The sequence below is a fragment of the Sorex fumeus genome, unplaced genomic scaffold (assembly GCF_029834395.1).
Source record: "Sorex fumeus unplaced genomic scaffold, SorFum_2.1 ptg000006l, whole genome shotgun sequence".
Taxonomy (NCBI): Eukaryota; Metazoa; Chordata; class Mammalia; order Eulipotyphla; family Soricidae; genus Sorex; species Sorex fumeus.
Genome location: NW_026606063.1, coordinates 16,931,641 through 16,956,835, shown reverse-complemented (window position 1 = coordinate 16,956,835; position 25,195 = coordinate 16,931,641). Strand labels below are relative to the sequence as shown.

At 61.0% G+C, this 25,195-nt stretch overlaps 1 protein-coding gene across 1 annotated transcript; it reads right to left on the bottom strand.

Annotated features, from left to right (window-relative positions):
- Nucleotides 1-595: 595 nt before the first annotated feature.
- On the bottom strand, nucleotides 596-24,231 carry SDC1 (syndecan 1). Its single transcript, XM_056128890.1, has 5 exons — nucleotides 23,972-24,231; nucleotides 5,730-5,811; nucleotides 2,907-3,361; nucleotides 2,124-2,259; nucleotides 596-1,974 (listed from the first exon to the last, which is right to left on the bottom strand). Exons 1-5 carry the CDS (start codon nucleotides 24,035-24,037, stop codon nucleotides 1,805-1,807), a joined length of 909 nt encoding a protein of 302 aa, XP_055984865.1. The 5' UTR covers nucleotides 24,038-24,231; the 3' UTR covers nucleotides 596-1,804.
- Between the last annotated feature and the right edge of the window lie 964 nt (nucleotides 24,232-25,195).

Sequence of the window (25,195 nt, the reverse complement as noted above, 5' to 3'; positions counted from 1 at the left end):
ACTGGAGCCATAGTACAGCAGGAAGGGCACTTGTCTTGCACGCGGCTGACCCAGGCCCCATCCCTGGCACCCCATAGAGTTCTTCAAGCCCACCAGGAGCAATTCCTGAGCACAGAGCCAGGAGTAAGCCCTGAGCACCACGAGATGTGACCCCCAAACCAAAAGAGACAAGGTTCTTCTTGCTTTTTTTTTTTTTTTTTTGGCAGCAGGAGAGATGAACTCGGGTCTCATGCCTGCAAGACACGCCGGGCCACTGAGCCACATCTCTCCACCTTCCAACTGCTGCTTTAGCCGCTTTGGAGCTGGTGTTTGGGGTTTGGCAGGACAGAAATCCGCAGCCGGCCTTACATAACCTTCGCCGAACCTACCAGCGGCCAGCAGCTCAGCAGAAGCAAAATCCAAACCAACGGAAGGGGCTTTGGCCCAAATCCCTCCCCACAGACGAAATGACGGGGCCCATGCCGCCAGCCAAAGTTGCCCAGCACAGCCGGCGTTTCGAGAAAAAGCCCATCCCCTAACCCACCCAGCCTTCCGGCCACCCCCCGCCACGCCATGCCACCCGCATGGAGAGAAGCAAACGAGTAGAATCCACATGACTACTTTATATTAAAGTTTATTACATTTGGAAAATCTACTGTACAGGGAAAAACCCATTGGATTAAGTTGAGTTTTGCCAAAAGCAAAAGCCTATCACTCTTTGGGAATATTCCTGAATCTGGCCCAGGGCAGGGCCTCAGGAGCTAGTCAGAGGTGAGAATCTGGTTCTTCCTGGGGCAGCACCAGCTGTGCCCAGGACTCCTCTCGTCACCTCCCAGGAGAGCGTGTCCCCAGAGACGGGGCGGGCCCCCAGGGAAGGACGGGGTCAGTGCGAGGGTCTCTGGGCTGGCCTCCGCGTCAGCTGCCCACAGTCCTCGCTCTCCTCAGGGCCCAGCCTGAGGTGCGCTGGGGGATTCCGTCCTCACACGCCTCATCTCCTCAGTGTCATAGCAGGGTGTGTGGCTGTGGCCCTGAGCTCATGGACACAGATGTGAAAGCCCTGGTTGCCGGGATGGGCTGGCCAAGTCCTTGGGGGGGGGCCTCCCCCAGCTGCGCGCCCTCACAGACAGCACCCACTGCAGGGTAGACATTGGGCTTCCAGATTCGATTCTCCTCATTCAAACACCCGTGTCTTCTCCCTGGTGCCGTCTCCTGACCGTCGGTGAGGGAAGCGAGTTGGCAGAGGACTGGCCATGTCACCTCACTTAACTTACCTCAGAAGGGGCGAAGCCTAGGGACTAGAAACAGAAAAATCAAACTAGAGGAAACATGTGCAAAGATAAGTCAGTATCTAAATTTTGAGACTTCCCCACACAGCAGAGTGGATTCCGGTGAGCTTGGCCGGTCCCCACCACGCGGCCATCCCTGTCCCCACAGCGGTTGGTCTGTACCAGTAAGTGCTACAGGCACGGCAGCCCTTAGCAGGGGCCTTGTCTGGCCCCAGGGGCCCATCCAGGCCCAAGGGGGCGTGGGGTCCCCTTTGTCTGTCGAGCTGGGGAGGGGCTGTTCCAGTTTGGAGAAACTGAGTCAGAGAGTGGCAAATGCCAGGTGCCAGCGGTGGTGATGGAAAAGTCAAAAGGCGAGAGAGTCCTTTGGCGCCCAAGTCTCCAGGCAGAAGTCAAAGAAGCAGAGAAACGCCCCGCCTGCCCCTGGCGGGGGGGGCCCCCAGCTCAGGGTGGGAGCGTCGGGGAGGGGGGGCGCAGGGTCCCTCACGGAAGAGGCGAGTGGGGGCCTAGCGAGTGGCAGGGACAGCGGGAGGGGTGCTCCCTCAGGCGTAGAACTCCTCCTGTTTGCTGGGCTTCTGGTAGGCGCCCCCGTTGGCTTGTTTCGGTTCTTCTAAGGAGTAGCTGCCTTCGTCCTTCTTCTTCATCCGGTACAGCATGAAGCCCACCAGGCACACAGCGAAGATGAGCCCCACCAGGCCACCGGCAATGACACCTAGGACACGAGGAGAGAGGCCTTGCTGGGCTTCTGGAAGCAGCGGTCCACCCCCGCGGAGGTCACTTCCTCCACCATGGCCAACTGCCCCCCTCTGCCCACCCCACTCCCCTCCTCATGCCCAGCCCGGTGGGAGAGAGAAAACTCACCTCCCAGCACTTCCTTCCTGTCCAGGAGGCTCTGGGAGGCCCCGGTGGCCTCGTGGCCCATAGAGGACCGATCCCGCTTGTCCAGCTCCGGGGCCGCCTCGGCTGTGTTGTCGCCGGTGGTCTCAAAGGTAAAGTCCTATGGGCAGGTAAAGGACAACTTCAGGGGGGCACCAGGCCACCAGAGGCAACTCCCACCTCTCTGCCAACTCCCCCACCCCCTCACAAACCAGGGACCTCAAGCCAAGGTCACCCCCTCACCACGTCACCCTGGCACCCGGAAGGACTATGGCAGACACAGAATGTCGGGACATTGTGTCGGCCCGTGTTTGTGTCCAAACAGGCTCATTTTTGTGAAAAGTGATCAGGACGTTGTTAGAGGAGAGCAAGTCGAGCCCGCACATGTCGGGGAAGCCGCCCTGGGAGGCTTTGACGGACTCTCTCTCTCTCTCTCTCTCTTTTTTTTTTGCTTTTCGGGTCACACCCAGTGATGCTCAGGGGTTACTCCTGGCACTGCTTGGGGAACCATCTGGGATGCCGGGGATCAAACCCAGGTTGCCCGCATGCAAGGCAAATGCCCTACCCACTGTGCTATCTCTCCAGCCCACTGAAGGACTCTCTTGATCTGACTCAAAAGGACCCCAGCCCAGCCCCGGGTTTGTTGGAAAGATGGGACCTTGTGAGCCCGTCTCCCTGGTGTCCCCTGTGTCCCCGGTGCTGGAAGACAGCTCATCGCTAGCTACCCACCGAGTCAGGAACTGCAGGAGCGTGGGGGCCGGCACTCACCTGCTCCCCAGAGCCCTCTGCTCCTGGGAACTGGCTGGTCGCTCCTTCCTCAGTCACCTTCTCGGTGACAGCGGGGCCTCCGTCCCCTACGTAGTGAACCTCAGGGTCGTGCTGGCCGGGTGCTGATGGGGCCGCGGTCTCCTGGGAGACGGGCCGTGTGCCCCTGTGGGGCTGGGAGGTGACGGTTCCCAGGGCCGCGGTGGATCTGACTCTGGCCCCCTCTCGGGGGGTGGTCGGGTGCTGCGTGGGCTGGTCAGGCACGTGGCCGGCCTCCTTCTCCAGCGCCGTGAGGCCGGGATCCACCTCCAACAGCACAGGCCCCTCTGCTACGGACGAGATGGACACGGTGGTATCCACGCTGGTGGGCTCAGGAGCCGTGGGCTTGGCTGACAGGAGCCCCAGGGTGCTCCAGGTGGGGGTTGTGTGTCGTGACAGCGTGAGATCTGGTAGGGAACCTGCAGGGCCGGAAGCAGAGATTGTTGGGGTGGTGGGAAGGCCCCAAATTTCAAGAACCAGACAGGCTCAGGCTGTGTGGAAGCAGAGGGCAACAGAGCCTTCCCTCCCTGCAAAGCTGTGTTCCCCCGTGTGGAATGTGCCGAGGGGACCCCCCCCCAAATGGGGAAAATAATCCCTTTTCTGCTATATTGGCTTGGGCACAGTCTGGTCTTCGAGCCTGGCATCCACCAGGGCTTCTGTCACTGTCACTGTCCTCCCGTTGTTCATCGATTTGCTCCAGTGGGCCCAGTAACGTCTCCATTGTGAGACTTGTTGTTACTGTGTTTGGCATATCGAATATGTCACGGGGAGCCTGCCAGGCTCTGCCATGTGGGCAAGATGCTCTCGGTAGTTTGCCAGGCTCTCCGAGAGGGGTGGAGGAATCGAACCCAGGTAGGCCGGGTTGGCCGTGTGCAAGGCAAACACCCTACCCACTGTGTTATTGCTCCAGACCACCAGGGCTTCTAGGAAGGAATTTTATTATAGTAAGTCCACTTTCTGGGTGCGGGTCTCCCTGAGGTCCCCTCCTGACCCTTCCCTGTTCCCCCAGGGGCTAGTGCCTGCCTCCCAGCCTCTACTGGGCTCCCTGTCCCAGCAGGCCTGAGCAAGCCTGTCTCAGGGCGCGAGCCTGAGGTCCAAGCCCCAGCTCTGGGGTGCTCCACAGCCCAGGGTTGGGACTCTCCCAGGAAACAGAAGGGAGGAGGAGAAACATCAATGCCGCCAGCCTCCTAACAGCCTTTGGAGGTCAAGATGCAGCAACCAGTGAGCGGGAAGCAGCCTCGCTGGGAACCGGTAGGGAGAGACTCGGCAAACTAAGCGTGGGGTGTGTGATTCAGCAATGCCAATCCAGCACTGCGTGCATCTAAGGGCTATGGAAATTCATTCAGAAGAGTATCTGCATCCTGGTATTCATGGTTGCCATGACATGCAACCAACCTGGAGGGCCCCCAACCAAAGCCTGGATCATGGAGCTGTGACTCAGTGGAATTCTCCAGAATTGGCCTGGTGCTATGCAAGGTGGAGCAATAGCACAGCAGGCAGGGTGCTTGCGTCACACACAGCCAACCCTGGGCTCGGTCCTGAGCATCTCACAGAGTACCCCATCAGCACTTCCAGGAGTGATTCCTGAGTGCAGAGGCAGGAGTAGGCCGTGAGCACTGTCAGGAGTGGTCCAAAAGACAAAGCAACAAAAGATGCAACTGGGTTAGAGCGATAATATAATATAGCGGGTAAGCCATTTGCCTTGCACACGGCTGACCTGGGTTCGATTCCCAGCATCCCATAAGGTTCCCCAAGCACCGCCAGGAGTAATTCCTGAGTGCAAAGCCAGAAGTAACCCCTGCGCATCACTGGGTGTGACCCAAAAAGAAATTTTAAAAAAGCAACTGCGCTCAGGGCTGGAGCGATAGCACAGTGGATAGGGCGTTTGCCTTGCACGCAGCCAACATGGCCAACCTGGGTTCGATTCCCAGCATCCCATATGGTCCCCTGAGCACCGCCAGGAGCAATTACTGAGAGCATGAGTCAGGAGTAACCCCTGAGCATTGCCGGGTGTGACCCAAAATGCAAAAAAAAAAAAGCAACTGCGCTCTTGGAGAAAAAAAAAAAACACAAACCACTGAAACCCACGTGGATCTGGAGGCGACTATGCTCAGAAGTGGCAGAGTCAGAAGGGAGGACAAATGCCAGATGACTTCAGCCAAACGTCTCACTAAAGCCAACCCACCGCTAAAGAAAATGAAGGGGGTAGTGGAGGAGGGTGGGATGGGATGGGAAGAGGGATCCTCGTGGAGGTGGGCTGGCCCTCAGGACTTTGGGGGTTGAGGGGATCGAGTCTCATATTGGTATAGAATATGGAACGACAGGGGCCGGAGCGATAGCACAGTGGGTAGGGCATTTGCCTTGCATGCAGCCGACCCGGGTTCGATCCCCGGCATCCCATATGGTCCCCCAAGCACCCCAGGAGTAATTCCTGAGTACAGAGCCAGGAGTGACCCCTGAGCATTGCTGGGTGTGACCAAAAAAGGCAAAAAAAAAATATGGAACAACACCCCTGAAACTCTACACTACTGTAAACTCACGGAAATGATGAAAAAAAGGTAAAATTCCTTCCCACACACGAGAAAACAGAAGCCTGGGAAATCCGTGGACCTTCGGAGGCTGCCCAGAGAGGTTCTAAAGGGGAGATGCGATGCAGGCCCAGGTCTGCAGCCACGGGTACTCCGGGACCCCCCAATACCCCCCTACCCTCCCCCCATCTCAAATGCTTCCTCTTGGCAAGCCCTGGGTCTGGCCCAGGGGGGTCAACCTGCACCCCCCGGGTCTCACCTGCGCCCGAACCAGAGAAGTTGTCCGAGTCATCCCCAGAGCTGTCCTGATCTTCTGGGGGCACATTTGTGGCCACAATTTGCTGAAAACAGAGGAAATGGTGTAAGTGGGGCTTGATAGGAGGGGCACGGCTTACACACACACACACACACACACACACGAGAGCGAGACTTCAACCCTGCTCAGACAGGCGGTGCCCAGCCCTCAGCAGACGGGGATCCTGACCCCCAGGGGACCCCAGTGGCCCCCGACACCGAGTCAGATCTGAGCAGCCATTGTGGGAGAAGTTTCGGGTCTATGCCTATCAAGAGGTCCCACTCAGGGTCAGAAGCCCCCGGGTCCAGCCATGAAGCTGACTTCAGAGAGGTAGGTGCTAGGCAACAGCCACCAAGGGTCCGAGAGCGGAGGGGGGGAGGAGTGTGGAACAGTCCAGGCGCCCAGGCTCACCCAGGAGAGAAAGGCAGGTACCACACAGTGGGGCTCGGAGTCTGAGCACCAAGGCGGCTTGCAGTAAGGAGGCCCTCAGATACATGGGCTATCGGCCAGGTAGGGCCGGCGTGCACCCAGAGAGACCCAGTTCCTAAGGCCGAGCTGGAGCCAAGGTTGGGGGATGGGGGGCATCCACTCCATAGGCGAACAGGCCCGCAGATACCCGAGGGGGTCGCCCGTGGCCCTAACCCTGGCTGTAGCACAGCAGGTGGGGGAGCAGGACCCCGCAGCCAACAGGGCAAGGGGCGTATCTGAGGAGCCTGTGGATGACAGGATGTGGGTCCCAGTGAGGTCCAGGAAACAGTTCATTTGAGAAGACCCCAATGTCGGGGCCGGGATCCCAGACCCAGCTCACCCCAAAGGGATCCCCCCGCCTTGTATGTTTCCCAGGCATACAACAGGGACAGAAGCAGGAGAGCATCAGTTCCGGGTGCTCAAGAGCTACAGCAAAGCTGCAAAGAGCCCCTCAGAGCCCGGCACGCAGTGGGGACCCCCGAGCTGAGGCAGCTCTGTGAGAGGTGGGGGAGAAGCGGGTTGCATTTCGGGGCAGGAGGCCTGCCTGGTGCAGATGTTGGGGGGTGGGAGTTGGGGCTGGCTCCTCTGCGGAGAGGCCTTGCCAGCTGCTCCTGGGGGCCCCCGGAGGCTCCCTCCATCCCTCCCAAGCAAAACAGGGTGGGGCTTAGACACGACCTCTGGGTTCCTGAGACGGCAGGGCACAGCTGGATGAGGGTGTGTGTGTGACCGGGCACTGCAGCGGACGCATGCAGGAACCATAGGGCCAGAAATACCATGGGACTTCCTCCCAGAGCACCGGACCTGATGGCTCCCTCGCTGTCCCCATGGGCTGGGCCATCGGCAGGCAGAAGCCCATCCCTCCCCTCGCCACAGCTGGTCTGCATTGCGCCGGGAGGGGCTTCACACCCCAGCCCTGGCCCTCAGCAACGTAGGTGCCAGAGACACAGTTCCTTCCCCAACACCTGTCCAGGACACGGTGCAATGCTTTGGGCATTCTGGGGACCCCCTCCTCACTCTAGGCCTTTGCCCCACCCTCCTCTACCTCCTCAGAGGCCCTGAAAGAAAGTGGCCAGAACTTGGAGGGCTGGAACCCCAAGGGTAATGTCGCCACAGAAGCCAGCTGTGGAGTCCAGGCCCTATGTCACAGGCGAAGCCCCCGGGTGTCCACGGGGAGGGAGGCTTCCCCTCTCCCTCCCACCCCCAGAGATTCCCAACAGATGAGCGGGACTTCTCAGGGGACCCGATAAGACCCCAGGATCTGCAGGGCCCTGAAAGCAATTTGTTCCCTCCACTCAGCTGGGCTTATCCCGAGGTGTGTTGACACAACAAACACTGCATCAGTGCCTGCCTCTGAGGCTTACCTGCCCTGCCCCCCTCCCCCCCCCCCCCCCCCCCCAGTCTAGGAACCTTGTCGGAAAGGACAGAAACAACAGTGTTGGAGCTTGGAGCTCCCGGTTTCCCTCAGCAGTCCCTGGCCCATCCACTCTGGAAGCCATCCTGGGCACTCAGTGGGGGCCTCCAAATCTCTGCACATCCCAGAAAAAATCTGCTTTTCACACAAGAACCAAGAGCCCCAGCCCGGGGCTGGAGAGATAGCACAGCGGGTAGGGTAGGGCGTTTGCCTTACATGCGGGCCAACCTAGGTTGATTCCCAGCATCCCATATGGTCCCCCGAGCACCGCCAGGGGGTAATTCCTGAGGGAAGAGCCAGGAATAACCCTTGTCCATGGCCGGTGTGACCCAAAAAACAAAAATTAAAAAAAAAAAAAGCCCAAGGCTACAAGGCTCCGCCCCACCCACAGCTCAGGCCCACCAGCAGGACAGTCAAGGCCAGGCTTAGCGACCCAGTGAGGGCCCGTGTGCGGGAGTGCTCAAGGGGCCTAAGGAGAGGGCGGGGGACAGGGCTGGGTTCCCCCTTGGCTCTACTCTTGAAGGTGAAAGGTGCTGGAAGGTCCCCTATAGGAGACAGCCGAGAAGTGGCGACCACTTCCCGACAGGTCCCCGATAGGAGACGGCCAGGAAGTGGCCAGCAGGCGGCCCCCAGGACAGCGGTGGGCTAAGAGCTTCGGGGACGCTTCGGGGGACACCTGCCTGAGACTCTTGGCCTCTGGGACCCTCCGGGACAGGGCCGAGAGTCACTTTCATCCTCATGAGAGCTGGCAGGAGTGCAGGGTGGGCACTGGCAGAGAAGCTTCAAGAAGGCCTCCTGAGCTGCCAGCTCCCAGCCGGTGCTGGCCCAGCGAGGGTCCCCCGCCCCCAACATGGAGCCCCGGCCACGCACGTAGCACCCCCGCCCCGATACTGATGAGAGATCAAGGGAGCGAGGGGTGGGGTAGGGGGTGGGCTCTTAATTCGTGTTCGCCAGAGAGCTCGTCTGCCCGTTCCATCACCCCTGGCTCCCAACTTGCTTCCTGACCCCATACCCGGCCTCCACCACGCCTGCAATGGGCGATGAACCAAACAGCAGCACCAGAGGCAGCCCATGGGCAAAGCAGAGGCCCTCGGCCTGTCCCCGGAACCCCAGCACAGAGAGAGACCCTCAAACACCAAGCAGCCCCCAATCATTGCTGGGAGTGGTGCCCCCAAACCCAGCCTCCATCCGGGAGGCCCCAGGAAGGCGTCCCGCCATCCAGGGCTGATTCTCAGCAGTGCCCTCATGTCCAAGGCAGGGAGCACTGTCTGGGGAGCACCAGGGTAAGGAAAGTGAATTCTGGCCCTGGTGAGCTGCCATAGGCGGTTGCCACGTCCTAGGAGGGGAACCTGAGAAGGCGGGGTGGGGAGGGGCTTCCAAGGAAGGTCACTGGATGGGGGACACAGGGCCTGCCTTAAAGCCCCCAGGCAGACTACGAGGAGGACAGGATAATACTGTCCCAAGTCACCAGTTCCGCAGCCCCAGGCCTTTGTGGCAGCCTTTGGGGGGGGGGGTCCAGAGGACAGGTGAGTCCGAAGACCCGTGTGTGTGGCCCCGAGTCCAATCCCCAGCAATGCCCCCGGGGCGCCGTGCACTTGGGGGGCCTCCCTCAAGAGAGAGCCAGGCCTCCGGAAGTCCCGTGTGACCCCCGATGCCATCTATGGCTCTGGGGGCAGGGCTGGTTCCTCCCAGATGTCACAGCCCCAGGGCCCGAGGCCTCCTCTGAACCCACCTTCACCCCAGATCAAGATGCCAAACAACCAGGACCAAACGGGCCAGCCAGACTCGGGGCTCCCCAGGAGAGCCGAGGGGTGAGGAGTGAGAGGGTCGGGCAAGAGCTTGCTGACCTGCCTCCAGTCCAGACGGGGAAGACGTACCGGGGGTGGCCGGGGTAGGGGGGCACGAGGCCCCTCACTCAGGCGCTACGTGACTCATCCACTGTCCATAGAGAACACTCCCCCACGCCCTCCGCCGCCCCCGCCCATTTCTTTTTGCCATGTCCTTTCCTGTGGCCAGGAGACTCAGCCGCTCCCGAGGAAAGCACAAGTTCATTTCCACACACCGCGAGCCTTTCTTCAGCCCAGCCTGAACGCGCCCCTCTACGCTGACAACAACGCTTTTCCAACACTCCTTAGCTACTCTCTTTGGAAGACAATGAGCATTTTCTGTCACATCAAACAGTTAAGGACAGAGTGGGGATTGGAGGGGTGAGGAGCGGGGCGGGAGCGGTAGCGCGGCAGGTAGGGTGTTTGCCTTGCACGCAGTCAACCCGGGTTCGATTCCCAGCATCCCACATGGCCCCCCCCAAGCACTGCCAGGGGTAATTCCTGAGTGCAGAGCCAGGAGTAACCCCTGAGCATTGCTAGGTGTGACCCAAAAAGCAAAAAAGGAGAAGAATGTGCTTTCAGGGGCTGGGGCAATAACACAGTGGGTAGGGCGTTTGCCTTGCACGTGGCTGACCCGGGTTTGATTCCCAACATCCCATATGGTCCCCGGAGCACCTCCAGGAGTGATCCTGAGTGCAAAGAGTAACCCCTGAGCATAATCGAGTGTTACCCGAAAAGCAAAAAAAAAAAAAAAAAAAAAGGACTGAATTAGGATAGGAAAACCAGGCCTTTCCCATTCAAGTGGTTTTCCCAGACAGAGGAAGCTGGGAACCCCTGGGCCTCCTGAGCATGACCCACCAGGGGAGAGTGGGGGTCCCACTGCAGAGACCACAGAGACCCACCGCTCTGCCCGAGGATGAAGCACCCTGTTCCGTTCTTGCCACAGGAGTGCTAACCACTTTGCTCTCCTACCTCGGGTCAGGTGACCCTGTCCTCTAGTCCTGCTGACTCAGGCATCTCAGAGTTAGTTTCAGGGCCAACCCCGCGTTGGGGACTGCACTGTAGGGGAGACAATGTCCCCACGGGGCTGTGGGGCGCCGTGCTGTCCCAGCTGAGGTGAGGCCCTCTGGCTCCTGGCCGGGGCTCCCGGGCAGCCGGGCCCCTGTCCACCCTCTTTCCCACCTGAACAATAACGGGGGCAGGGCTGGAGAACCCTAAACTCCCAGAGGGCCCTGAGGAGCCTGGGCGCAGTGACCCCGATTCCTTATCAGGAGGGCGGGAGACGAGGGACAGAGACCGCAGACCTCATGCGAGGGGGTGGCAGCTCCCTAGCGCGGCCTGGACCCCGGTGGGGGCCTAGTGGGTAATGGCCAAAGCCTGCCCCAGGAACCCCAAGCCCCCGACGGGCTTCACTACAGTGCAGACACCTTCACTGCCAGTCTCACACTGACCCTGAGTCCCAAGCCCCGAGTCATGCCCAGCCCGGCACAAGGAGTGACGGGTATGGGCAGGGCGGGGCAGGGCAGCACAGAAGGGACTTTCATGTTCACCCAAGAACGCGTATCCAAGGGGCTGGAGTGATAGCACAGCGGGGAGGGCATTTGCCTTGCACGCGGCCGACCCGGGTTCGATTCCCAGCATCCCATATGGTCCCCCGAGCACTGCCAGGAGTGATTCCTGAGTGTAGAGCCAGGAGGAACTAACCCCTGTGCATCGCTGGGTATGACCCAAAAAACAAACCAACAAAATATCCAAGGGGACACAACACAGTCCCTAAACCAGCAGCCGTTCCCAGGCAGGACCCCCTCTGGGGGACCCCCGAGGTATGCACCCCCTTCCTGCCTCAGCTGCCCTCACCCTGCCCCTTGGCCTGCCAGGCCAGATGGGGGTGTACAGTGTCTATTCTTGGCTTGACAGACCCTCTTGGACAGACCCTCTTCCCAACCCCCTGGACAACAGGGCACCTGCAAACAAGGACTCTGAGCCCTTCCCCCACACAGCCAGCTCAGAGCGCCCCCCCCCCCCCAGGCCGGGGCTGTGCTGAGGGCCAGAAGCGACGGCAGCCCAACCCCGTCAGAGCTGCTGCCAGCACACCCCCATGCCCAGCCGGCCGCAGAGCTGGCGCCCGCCTGGCAGCCCGCGTGTCCCAACTCGTCTCTGCACAGCGCTGGGCTGGGCCTGGAGCGGGAGGACCAGTTCCTCTGCTTCCCACTCACGGGGTAGCCGGCCGGGCCAGGAGATGGTGGCCGGCGGCAAGAAAGCCCAGCTGCTCCCCAGGCTCGAACCTCAGCATCTGGGGTGACTCAGGGGGGCCCCGCCTCAAGGCACCCCTCTGGGCTGGGCAAGCGGGGTTGGGGGCGGATGTCAGTTAGTCAAGTCCATGCAGGAGGTCCACCAGGCCACCCACCCCAGGGCAGGCGTACCCCAAAGATGGGGCTCACACGGAGGAGGGGAGGCTCAGAGTTTTGCTGAGCCTCAACTTCCCAAACGGACTCAGAGCCCAGGCAGAAATGAAATGAATTGTGATAACAACTCGTGGAGGCCCCCGGGACAGAGCAGGCCCCTCCTTGTACACTCGCTGTGGGGGTCTCAGCAGCCCCCACAAGGGCCCCTGCTCTCTCACTGACTCACCCCAGAGACCACCTGGCATGAGGGCCCCCAGGCACTGCCTTCTGGGTTTGGCTAAATAAAGCGTCCCCAAGGGCTGGAAACAATACAGTACGGAAGGCACTTGCCTTGCCCATGACCTGTCCCGGAGTTTGATTCTCGGCATCCCGAATCCCGCCGGGAGTGATTCCTGAGCACAGAGCCGGGAGGAATTCCCTGAGCACCGCTGGGCGTGGCCCCCAAACCAAATCTCGTAAAACAAAGCGTCCCTCTGCATCGAGGTTTCATGAGCCCTGAAACCTGCCGCTTTGCTACACCTGAAGCCAGGCTTCAGGTGGGGGGGAGAGGGGGTGCCCGGCGGAGGTCCGGGTCCCCCACCCCCAAACGTCTCTTCCACTCAGTGCGTCTGCAGCTGGACAGAATCCTGGGCAGGCGAAGGGGTGCTGGCTGATCACACACGAGGATAAGTCAGCACCTCTGGGAGGGGGAGGGGCGACTCTCGAAACTGGGGCACTGGGGGTGGCCTCGAGCTGGGGAACAAGGGAGACGATTTCAACAGAGACGCCGGAAGGTGCCAAGAACAAATTTTTCAACCTGTGTCAGAATGTGGTCGCCAGCCAACCCTGTACGGAGATAGAAAAGCTCAAATCTCTCTGAGCCCCGGATGGACTGGCTTCGCCGCCCACGCGTGGGATAATGGGCCGGTCTGGGAAGCGGCCCCGGGACCAGGCAAGGTGCGGGCGGAACCCTGGGCTGCGGGGAGGCAGACCCAGGCCCCAGAGACGGGGGAAGGGCAGGGCGCCCTCGCAGAGGTGCCGAGGGGGTTCCTGTTGGAACAGAGCTGGGACAGCAACAGTCGCTGCCATCCTGCCCTCCTCCAAACCGTGGACACTGGTTCCAACGGACAACAGCTCCAGGAGCATGAGCCCATGCAGGAACAGACAATGCACACAAAACACAGGGCTGGCCCATGCACACTACAGGGCCGGATAACACACACGCAGGATTGAACCATGCGCCCATGAGGGGCTAGACCATGCAACCACGCGCCCATGAGCCCATGAGAGGCTAAACCATGTGTCCATATGTCCAGGCAGGGCTGGACCATGTGCAACAAGGTCCTCCAAACCTATGCACACAGTGGGTGTCAAGGTATTGGAGGGGGCGAGAGCTGACAGCTGCAGCTGGCCTCAGCTCAGTGACCCCAGGAAAGGCAGCAGTCGGGGCAGCTCACCCAGGGTCAGCCGGGGCGAGAGGAAGAAGGGAAGGCTCTGATGAAAAACAGAAAGAAATGAGGCTCCGGCGAGGCTGGAGAGATAGCACAGCGGGTAGGGCATTTGCCTTGCACGCAGCTGACCCGGGTTCGATTCCCAGCATCCCATATGGTCCCCTGAGTACCGCCAGGAGTGATTCCTGAGTGCAGAGCCAGGAGTAATCCCTGTGCATCGCTGAGTGTGACCCAAAAAGCAAAAAAAAAAAAAAAAAAAAAAAAAAAGAAAGAAATGAGGCTCCGGGGGAAACAGCCAGCGACGGCAGCTCATTCACTGGGTCCCTCACACCAGGTACTGCTTGAACCAAGAATCATTCTCTCCACAATCGTGGTGGGAAGCGAGTTCTCTACCCGCCTTGAAGCTAAGGGATGGGAGGTGAGGCGAATGAAGGATTGCGAGGCACTGAGACTCCACGAGAGTTTGAGGCCAATAGTGCTGGCCTAGAAGCCTCCCCTGCCATCCCTCACCTCAGGAAGACCACAGAGAACTAGTGCAGGGGCAAAGGCCCTTGCCTTGCAGGCAGTGAACCCCAGTTCAAAACCTCAGGCCACGCATATGGTCCCCCGAGCACCGCCAGGGGCCACACGCCTGAGCGCAGAGCCAGGTGTGGCCCCTGAGCACCGCCGGCTGAGGCGCCCAAAGCAAAACAAACAAAAAGCTCCCCGAGAGAAACCACGGAGGGCTCCCCAGAGGTGGCTCAGAGGAAGGCAGAGGGGTGCTGTGGTCAGGCTTCGCAACAGACTCTCTTGGGCAGCTCGGGGCACAGCTCAAGGGCTCTAAGACCCCCTGAGCGACCCAGTGTGCGGGATCGCCAGCCCCTCCCCACGGCCCACGCCTCCTGCAGGCAGGAGCCCGTCCTGGACAGGCTCAGACAGAGCAAAGTCTGGCCCCGCAAGGGCTCAGATGTCTGGAAAGGGACAAAAGCCATGTTTGCAGACCCTGTGACGTCAGCACCGGGGCAGACTGACCGGTCAGTTATCCATACCAAGCGACTCCACCCAGCCCACTGTGTGTTTGGGGGGTGGGGGTATCCCCCACCCCCCTCCCAGAGCTGTGCCTTGATTTTGGCAGAAGCCCATATGGGCAGGATACGAACCCCCTTGGGCAGACGAGAAAACCGAGGTTTAGCGGCAGGTAAGGAAGGGTGCCCAGGACCACAAGGAGGAAGGAGTGCCCTGTGTCCCCCAGTGTCCAGCACCAGCCTGAGAAGGGGTGGGCTGAGACACATGAACCTGCCAGCCTGAATCCCCTCACCTGCTTAGCCCCTACGGGGTTCGGGGTGAGGTGGGGAAGGAGTTTCAGGACGCCTGTACCTTCCAGAAAAGAGGCAGGCCCTGCGAGGAGAGCTTAGGGCACCCCTAAACTTACGGGAGCTGGAAAGATCTTGTTTGATGGGTGGAAGGGAAGGTGGAATGTGGGGGCCTCCTGCTCCCGGTCCCTCGGGCGCCCCCAGATGTCTGGCCTGAGCTCCCCTGGCCCCTGTGTCCCCTACCACCGAGTGCCTGGGTGGGATGGTGGGTGGGGTGTGGAGAGCCTGAGGCCCCCCCGTTCAGCCCCATGGGTCCTTCTTCCTAGCCCAGTGCACAGGGCACAAAGCTAGGCAGCCACAAGGGTGATCTGCCCCACCTTCCCCGCGCCCTGGCCTGGAGACAGGGTCACAGAGACCGCAGTACTGCACGCCTGCTCTACTGCTGGGGCAAAACTGGGATGGCTTTAGAGGCCCCAAAACGCACATAGCCTGCGGCCCTGTGATCCCAAAGGTGATCACACATCTGGCCAGGTACACTCTCTGGGCTGTGAATATTGATAGACGACCCATCATCACAATGTGTATGTGCCGATCGCAGTGTGTGTGTGTGTACACAGATCACAGTGTCAATGGGTGTGTATCAGACACAGTGTGTGCCTGTGTGTGTGTGCAGGTCACTGAATGTGTGTGTGTAAGTCACAGTGTGTGTCTGCATGTGTGTGTGTGTGTACCCATTACAGTGTGCGCGTGTGTGTATGGGTCACAGAGTCTGTGTATGTGTACAGGTTATGTGTGTATGTGCATGTGTGTGTACAGGTTATTGTGTGTGTACAGGTTACGGTGTGTGTGTGTACAGGTTACTGTGTGTATGTGTTTGTATGTACAGGTTATTATGTGTGTATAAGTTACTGTGTGTGTGTGCAGATTACATGTGTGCATTTTACACAGGTCACTGTGTGTGTACAGGTTATCGTGTGTTTGTATGTACAGGTTACTGTGTGCATGTGTGCGTGTGTTTACAGAATACCATGTGTATGCATGTGCGGGTTACTGTGCGTATACACGTGTGTGCAGGTTACTGTGTGTGCAGCCCCGGGGTCCCCAGGCAGCAGGGCTGTTCCAGGCCAACAGACCCCAGGGCACTCATCAACCACCCCGGGGCCAGTCCTGGTTTCAGGTCCTCCCAAAGCGCGGAGTCTGGCATGTGCCAGGTCCCGGGGGGGGGGGGGGAAGCCCAGTGAGGTCAATCTTTGGGGGCGGCCCCAAGTAGGAAAGAGAGAATCCAAGTCAATGTCACTGGTGTCGGGAGTCACCTGCGGGCGGAGGCCCAGGGGTCCCCTTCCCAAACACTTCTCCCGGCCACTAAGCCCTCCTTCACTGCCAGCTGGGGTTCCAACGTGAAACTGCTTTGGGGCAAGGGGGAGCTCCCGGATGCCCCCCCAACCAAATGAGCTTCACATGGGGCCAGTTCCTATCGAGGCCTCCCCCTCTGTCTCAGGAGCCAGCCAGCAGGTGCAGGCCCCTCCCCACACGCTCCCCTCACCCCTCAACTCTGGGCAGAACCCTGATACTGCCACAAAGTGTCATCCAAATGCTTGGCCTGACCCAGTCTGCTCAGCCCCACCCCCAGCTCCCAGATGGGCTCACTGAGGCAGCAAAATGGGAGTCGGGAACCCTGTCACCCCCCGCGCCCCCCCCCCCCAGGGCCTGCACATGGTGGTCTAGCTGAGGAACCAGGAGGGGTGCGGGGTGGGGGCTCCCAGTCCAGGAGGGCTGGGCGCATCCCCATCGCCCTGAGATGTGTGTGCCCAGCTGAGTGGGACAATGACCGTACCTGCCTGTCCCGCTGCCTGGCTGCCGGATGTGGTTTCCCTTCCTGCTGACCAGCGGCCAGGGCAGGTGGCCAGGATGCCAGGGTGCCTGGAGCCAATGCCCCACCCCCACGACCCGCCTGACCTCACCCAGGGGCCCATCCACCTGAAGGCCCCACAGTGAGTGCTACGCCCACCTCCTCCAGGTGGGCGACCCTGCCTGCCACCCTCACGGACACATGGCCACGCCCCAGACTGCCCCTCGGGGGCTGCTATTCCCTGGAGTCCCCAGCAGGACCAAGGTCAGAGTGGGAGTAGGGACCCACAGGCCCCAGCCCAGTCTCCCTGACCCATGTGCCCTCAAGCCCAGAGACATCAAGGGATGGGGGCGGGGAGTGGGGGGGAGGCGCCCTGCGCTGACGGGGGCTCGGCTGTCTCAGCTGGGGATGAGGCGAGAGCAGGATGGAGGGAACAGGCCCAGAGAAGACAGGGCCCCGCTTTGGGAGGAAATGGCCAGCAGGAAGGTGGCCAGGTTGCCCCAAAATTCAAGGGCTGACTCTGGTGCCCAACGGGAATGAGTCAGCTGCATCTGAGCAAGCCCAGCTACCACTGCACCCCTGCGGGGTCCCAAATGCGTCTACACACACACACATACACACACATACACACATGTCTACACACGCCCACACAACACACTCACATATGCACAGACACCTCGCGCCCTGCTCAGGACCCCCACACATAGTCTATACACACAGAGATGCACACACACACACACACACACGCGCGCGCGCGCAGACACATACACAGATGCATGCACAAACACATGCACACACAGATGCGCACACACAGACACACACACACACACAGATACATGCACACGCACAGATGCGTGCACACCTGCGCACAAACTCACAACCGTCAGCTAAGTCATGGGCAGTTTCTCCCAGGGCTGGCAGCCTAGGAGTAGCTTTCCGGATAATTACAGTGCTCAGGACTTTGGGAAGACCCCTGAGGGGCTGGTGGGGCAGATGAGGGAGCATGGGGCTCCTTCAAGGCCTCGCGGGCCAGGGCAGAGGATAGGGCAGTCCAGTCCAGCCCCCCATCTCCCAGCCCCAGGACTGCACCCCGCTACCCCCACAAACGCCCGAATCAGGCAGCAGAATCCTGCAGGAAAGCTCAGGCCTCAACACCCCCCAACCCCACCCCAGCCTCCTCTTCCCTCAGCACCCAGCACCGGGCGCACACTGAGTGCTCTGGGAATGCTGGAAGGTTCTAGCTATTCCCTGCCCCATGGCAGCTTCCGGAGGACAGGCTGGAGCAGTGGTGTCAGATGTGTAAAGGCACCACTTCCGGGTTGGGCTCAAACCCCCAGTACTCCTCTCGGTGCTGGAGGATACGGGAAGGTCTGTCTGGGCACTGGGGTGCACACAGAGAGGTTCCAGACCACACACTCCCCACCGGTCCCGTGGGACGGCAGAGGGAAGAGACGCCTGCGGAATGGAGGGGCGCCCAGACGCCCTCATCCCCTCCTCTCTACACCTCACACCCAAGTCTCCCTGGCTGGCTGGTGGAACAGAAGAATCAGTTCATGCTGGGACACAGAGAATGGGGGCTTCCTACGGGGCCTCTCCCACTGGGATCTAGCAATGGGAGCGGGGGGGGGGGGGGGGGCCAGGAACTCTTGAGCCCTAGGGGCCAAAGCGATAGTACAGCGAGCAGGGTATCTGCCTTGCATCCGGCCAACCCGGGTTTGGGCCCAGCATCCCATATGGTCCCCCAAGTACCACCAGTAGTTATTCCTGAATACAGAACCAGGAGTAGTCCCTGAGCCTCGCCGGGTGTGACCCAAAAAGCCAGGAAAAAAAATGAAAGAAAGAAACTCTGAGCCCTAGTAACCCCATTTGTGCCATGATGCCTGATTCCCAGGCTGGAAAATGGATCTAGGGATTCCCCAAATGCTTCCTCATGGCTAAGCTGAAATACATCTCAGGCTGGCTCTAGCTGGAGGCCAGCAGGTGGGCGTTGGGCACGGGCAAACCCCTTCACATCCAGGCAAGGATATCAGCCTGCATGCGTGTTCTCTATTCTGGCCTCATGGGTTCCAGTTTCCAAACCCTGACTTCTTGGGGTGAGGGACAGCAGGCTCTTGGCCACCCCTAAGTCAACCACCAAGTGATGCCAGCTCTGGTCCAAACCATCAGGCACGGTGCAGGCCAGCTAAGCACCCCTGTGACTCTCCAGCGATGATGCCCACCAGGACCTTGCGAGGTTGGGCCAGCCCCCCAGATGGAAGCCTCCTGGGGGAGACCGAATGACATCAATCTAGGCTCTGCTACCTCTGCAGAGAGGGACCTCGTGCCTTTGGAACAGTGGTCAGAGTCAAGGCAATGGGAACAATCAGAGAAGTATTATCCCAGTCTGTCACCCAGCCCTTTGGCAGCCAATTAAAGGTGCCACCAATAAAACCAGCAGCTCACTTCCCTCCACAGCAAACTCTCCTGGGGTTACCATGGAAAACGGATGCAAGTGACAGACGTGACAGCCTGACAGCTGAGGGCAGGGAGGGCGGAGAGATGAGATCCACTTTCCAGGGGAACCAGAAGCCAAGGGACTCGGCCCAGCAGGAAAGTAGCTGCAGGAATAGCTGAGGTTGCATCCTGAAGTTCAGCTTAAATCAAAGCACCCTTTCTGGCCTGCCAACGGCAGGGGCACAGGGGCACTCGGAGGAGTACAACCCAATCCAAGTCAGACATGAGTGGCTTGAGACAACAGGGGCATAATGATCAGGTTTCAGAGCAGTTTCTCAAAGAAGGCGATGCCACCCACCCTGCCTCAGGGTGCTGGAACAATCCGGAAGTAGGCACCTCGGCCACAATGCGGGGGGCAGGGGGAGGTGAAGCATTTTCTGCTTGTTCACTGAAAGGAGGCAGATGTCCAGAGGGGCGCTGAGTCCATTTGCTTATGAAAAGGGGGCTGTAGACCTCATACGTTTGGGAGCCTCAGATTCAAAGCAAGCAAACCTGGCTGGGTTCTAGACCAGCTGAGACGTCAGAGAGAGGAAGTGGGGAGCTCCTGTCTGTGCACTAAGGAGGCCCCTTGGTGTTATTCCGGGGACTCTCCGGGACACGGCAGAAGCCCAGGCAGCCCTGACCAGGAGCACTGCTCACACTTAGAAAGGAAATGGAGGGGCTGGAGCAACAGCACAGTGGGTAGGGCGTTCGCCTTGCACGCGGACAACCCGGGTTCGATTCCCAGCATCCCATAGGGTCCCCTGAGCACCACCAGGAGTAATTTCTTAGTGCAAAGCCAGGAGTAACCCCTGTGCATCCCCGGGTGTGACCCAAAAAAGAAAAAAGAAAGAAAGGGAATGGATGAGGAAACTTGCACTTCGCATGGCTGGACCAAAGTGCTAATTCGAATGCAATCTAAAAGCTGACAGCTCACTGATCTCCAAGGGGGATGGGAGACAGGAAAAGCACCTACCAAACACTGCATGAGGCAGGTAGTAGGGAGGGGAGAAGGGAGACCAGGCAGAGGGGCAACTCATTCTCTAGGAAGCTCAACCAACCAGCACCTCTGGGACTTAAAGAAGGTTTCTTGGGGCTGGAGTGATAGCACAGCGGGTAGGTCATTTGCCTTGCACGCGGCTGACCCGAGTTCGATTCCCAGCATCCCGTATGGTCCCCCAGTACCTCCAGGAGTGATTCCTGAGTGCATGAGTGAGCCAGAAGTAACCCCTGTGCATTGCTGGGTGTGATCCAAAAATGCAAAAATGCAAAAAAAAAAAAAAAACAAAACAAAAAACAAGGTTTCTTAGTGCGTTAGAAGAGAGGGAAATAGCTATCTCAGTCAGAGCTCAGTCCTGAAGTAACGCTTCCAAGCACACCACAGACCCTTAGCCAGTAAGAACCCCGACAAGGACCCCGGATCCGAGGAGAGATCATTTCCTCACCCACCCCACCCCCCAGAAGTTGAGAGTCCCAAATCCTGCTGGAATAGAAAAGATTCTGTTCTAAAACACTCCCATTCCGGCTTCTCACTAATTCCTTCCAGAGCCCTCTCCTTCCTTATTCCTCTTTCTGCCTACCCGGTTGGGGGAGTAAGATTTTATTGGAACCCACCACGCACTACAGGTAGAGACTCAGATGGGCTCCACCCTCGCGGGGCCACCGCCAGGCCTGACATCAGCTCCGAGGGCTGCAAGCGCGCGCACAGCCCCGCCCCCACCCACGCCGCCAGGCCGCAGGGAAATGTCTCTACTAGCCCCCATAATTAAGGCAAAAAGGGATTTTATGCCTTTCAAGAAAGAAAAAGAGAAGAAAACAGCAAATAGCTATTCCAGAACAAGTCATTTTTCTTGGGAAACAAAGGGCCCGGGGAAACACACAGGCATGCACAAACCCTGTGAGACAAACCTGTTCTCCACTCTCGGGACCGGCTCGGGGCATCTCCTGCCCCAGCAGACTCACCTGGCCCCTTCCGAGACAGTGCCCAGAATCAGGCCTGTTCTCTGGTCCCCCAGGGGTTCTGACCTGCTTCCCAGGAGCCAAAAGGGGGGAAGAGGGTCACATTTCTGCAACCTGTAGACACACCCCATTTAGGGCTCCGGGGGAGATAGTAAATCATTCTATGCTCCCACTGCTTTTTCTTTGGTGGAGGGTTGGAGTGATAGCACAGCGGGTGGGGTATTTGCCTTGCATGCGGCCGACTCGGGTTTGATTCCTCCATCCCCTCTCGGAGAGCCCGGAAAGCTACCGGGAGTATCCCACCCGCAGAGCAGAGCCTGGCAAGCTCCCCTTGGGGTGTTGAATATGCCAAAAACAGTAACAACAAGTCTCAGAATGGAGACCTTACCGTTGCCCGCTGGAGCAAATTGATGAACAATGGGAGGACAGTGCTACGGGGGTGGTGAATAGCTCTGGCAGTGCTCAGGGCCAACTGCTGGCTCAGTGTCTGGGCCTCACTCCCGGCAGCCATGGGATACTGGGAATTGAACCCAGGGCCTCATACATGCGGAGCAAGTGCTGTGCCACCGAGCCACATCCCAGGCCCGCTTCTTGCCACTTTTGACCAAGGACCGAGCCCTCACTGTAACATGGAACAGGCAGGATGCGGGAAAAAGAAAGAAACTAAAACTTAAGAAAACCTAAACCCAGGGCTGGAGCGATAGTACAGGGGGTAGGGCATTTGCCTTGCATGGGGCCGACCCGGGTTTGATTCCCAGCATCCCATATGTTCCCCCGAGCACTGCCAGGAGTAATTCCTGAGTGCAGAGCCAGAAGTAACCCTGTGCATGACTGGGTGTGACCCAAAAATCAAAAAGCAAGATGCAAACCTAAATCCTAGGCTGGAGTCTGCCCGTTGTCCTCCCCACCCCCCAGTATAGTACTTTAAGGCTCAGCTCAATCACCCCCGCCAGGAAGCCCTCCTAGGATGGCAGCTCTAACGAGCCTCCCTTCTTCCAGCTCAGCACATTCAGAAAGTTGGTCCACAGAGAAGCTCAAACCCCACAGTGCCAGCCTCAGCCTGAAGCCTCCTCCCCACTCACAGGGCAGTGGGTGAGAGCCCACCTCAGCAGTGGAGGTGGGGGCAAACCTCGGGGAGCCTGGAGAGAGTGGGACTCCCCGGTTAAGCCCTGCTGAGCCTGGGGGACACGCCAAGTCCCTCCCACCCCGTCTCCATAGCATTAACTATGAGTCCAGGCACCCTCCAGAGTCCCACAAAAGCCACAGGCCAACGTGCCGGACCCCAAGGCCAGGAAAACATCAGACACCCAGCAGCCAGGTCCTCCGGTTCCCTGGGGCTCCCGCAGACCGGGCATCCCGATTCCTTCTCTCTCTCTCTCTCTCTCTCTCTCTCTCTCTCTCTCTCTCTCTCTCTCTCTCTCTCTCTCTCTCTCTCTCTCTCTCTCTCTCTCTCTCTCTCCAGCCATTCAAGGGCCATCAAGAAGCTCCCGGGTTTCCAAATGTTTGCCTGGGCAGGCGGCAGGCGCCCACCTCGCAGCCCCCCCCTCCCCCCCGGCTTGGGGAAACGCCTCCCTCCCGGGGTGGTGGGGTGCGGGCAGCCGGCGGCTCCCATCCTGCGGCCGCGCCGGCCCGGAGCTGGCCCAGATGCCACCGGGAGGGCGAGTGGGGGACGCCGGTGCCCACGCGGCCGGTTCCTTTCCCCGCCCACGTGCCTGGCTGGCCCGGGCCTGGGAAGTCGGGGCCAGATGTGGTGGCGAGAGAGACCGCCACTTCCGGAGCGGGGGGCGCCCCTCTGCATCCCCGCCGCCGCCGGGACGACCCCGGGGGTGTCGGGGGGAGGGGGGGCGGCGGGGATGCTGGACGCGGGCCCCCCGACAGCCAGGTGGGCGCGGGTCTCGGACCCTCGAGCGGGCCGGCGGCGCCGCGGGGCGGTTCCCAGGAAAGGGTTCCAGGGGCCGAGAACAAAGCGCCCCCGTTGGGGAAGGCGCGCTAGCGGCCGGCGGCCCGGGCGGGAGACCACTTTCTGGGGTCCCTGGGGATGCTCTTTGTCGGCCACGTCTCTTTCGAGGGGAGCCCAGCCTTCCCCCAAGGTGGATGCTGCAGTGGTCCCCGAAAGGCCTCCCCGCCCCCCCCCCCCGCCCCAGCAAACCTCGGGCTCCACGTTGGTCTCCCCTCTCCCCCCCCTCCACCCCCCACCCTCCTCCAAGCTCCGCTGGGCGGGCCGAGGGACCCGCCTTCCCTCCGCGCGGCTCCAGCACAAAGCCGGACCGGGGGAGGGGAAGGGCCGGCCCCGGGTCCCCCAGGCGGGGAAGGCGCCCGGCCGGCCCCGCGGTGCCCAAGCGCCCGCACGCGCCCCCGGGGGCGACCGGGCGCCTCGACCCGGGCCGGCCGCAGAGAAGTTGGTTCCCGCCGATCGCCAGGTTCCGGGCCAAGTTCCCGGAACTCCAGCTGCCAGCTCGGCCCTGCCCGGCTCCCCTCGAAAAAGCGCGGGGAGTCCCCCCCGCTCCCCACCGCCACCTCCGCCCGCCCCCGCGGGGACCCCCTGCGAGTCCCGGCCGGCCCCGGCTCCCAGCAAACGCGCCCGCGCCCGTCCCGCGGTGCCCCCACGGGTCTCGACCCAAGGGGCCCGGGCTTTCGGGGCTGCGGGAAGGGACTGAAGGAAGGGTCCGCGGGGCTGGACGCCGGGGTCGTGGTCACTGGATCTCCCGGGTCACCGCCACGGTGCTCGGAGTGACGGGGTGCGAACCGGCGATCCCCGGCACTGCCGCAGGCTGGCGGGCTCCAATGCCGGTGGAGCCGGGTTTTTTTTTTTCTATTTTTGATATGTATATATAATTGAATGCAGAGGGGAGGTGGGTGGGGTGGGGTAGGGGGGTGTTGGGGCGCAGGCTCCGACACCCCCAGCTCCCGCCGCCCCGAGCCGCGGGACCCCGCGCAGCGCGCAGCCAACGGCGGCGGAAACCGGGACGCGGAGCGCGGACTGGGGGTGCCCACGGTCCCGGGCAGCGCGGGAAGAAAAGGAAGGGGGGGGTCTCCGCTCCCCTCCCCCTCCACGTGCGGCCCCCCGGGTGGCCCAGCCCCGCGCCGCACTCACCGGGACGGCCGGCTGCAGGCGCAGCGCCAGTGCGCACAGCCAGAGCCAGAGCGCCGCGCGCCTCATGCTGCCGGCACCGGGGGGCACCGTGCGGGGTTCCGGGGCGCGGGGAGCGGCTCCTGCGGTCCGAGGCGGAGGCTGCTGCCCGCTCTGGGCGGTGGGAGTCCTCGTCGCCGCGCTCCGCTCAGCTCCCGCCGCACCTCTCGCGCCGAGCTCCGCCTTAGAATAAACCCACGGGCCCTTCGCCGTTGCAAAAACTCGCCCCCTACCCCCCCCCACCCCACCCCACCCCCAGTTCGCCGGGTCTCGGGGCCGGCCCCAGTCCCCACCCCCTAGGACCCCGCCCCCCGAGCCGCCCCGGCCGGCCCCCGCGGAACGTCCCCGCCCCGGCGCCCGGACACGCCCCGGGCACGCCCCCCTCCCGCACCGCGGGCCGAAAGCCTGGCGGGGCCGGCCGGCTGGCCTTCCCCTTGGCGCCCGCTGCGGTCCTTGGGGGGGCTCCGCCGGCCCGCGGGTGGTGGTGGTGGTGGTGGGATTTCGAGTGGACGCCCCCCCTCTTCCGCCGCACTCCGTGGGCTCGCGTCGCGATCCACCGGGAGAAGGACGGGAGAGGAGGTCACTGGTTCTCTGCTGTGGGAGACAGGCTGCAGCGCCCTCTGGGCGTGAACGCCGAGCGCCCTCCTGTGCCTTGACCGCCCAGATCCCGGTGGGAGCCCTGGCGGGCTGGAGGTGCTGGGGTCTTCCACTCCCATCCAGTGCTGGCATCCTCACGCCGCCCCCCCACCCTACCTCCAACGCGCGCGCCCGCTGCAGCTGGGACTCCCCACGCCTGTGCGCCCAGCTCGGGTTCCCACGGGCGCGAGCGTCTGCGCAGCCTGTCCTTGCGCTTGGAAACGAGGGTGTCCGAGCAGCTGCACGCGCGCGCGCACACACACGCACACACACGTTCAGGTGGGGGCTGTACATAAATCAAAGGAAAAGCACCAGCAGGATGGGGCAACTTTCTTGAGAGATCAGTCTCCTGCCTTTTCAGCCACCGACTCGAAAGGAAAATCAGGTTGGAGGCACTCCCAAGTGATTCCAGTCTGCAGCCCTGCTGAGCGCCGCCTCAGTGCCTCAGTGATTCTTGGAGAGGCCCAGGTCTTCAGCGTTTCCATCGCCGATCACACAGGCTATGGAGACAGGCTATGGAGAGTGCGGGCTCCGGGCACTGGCTCTGCGTGT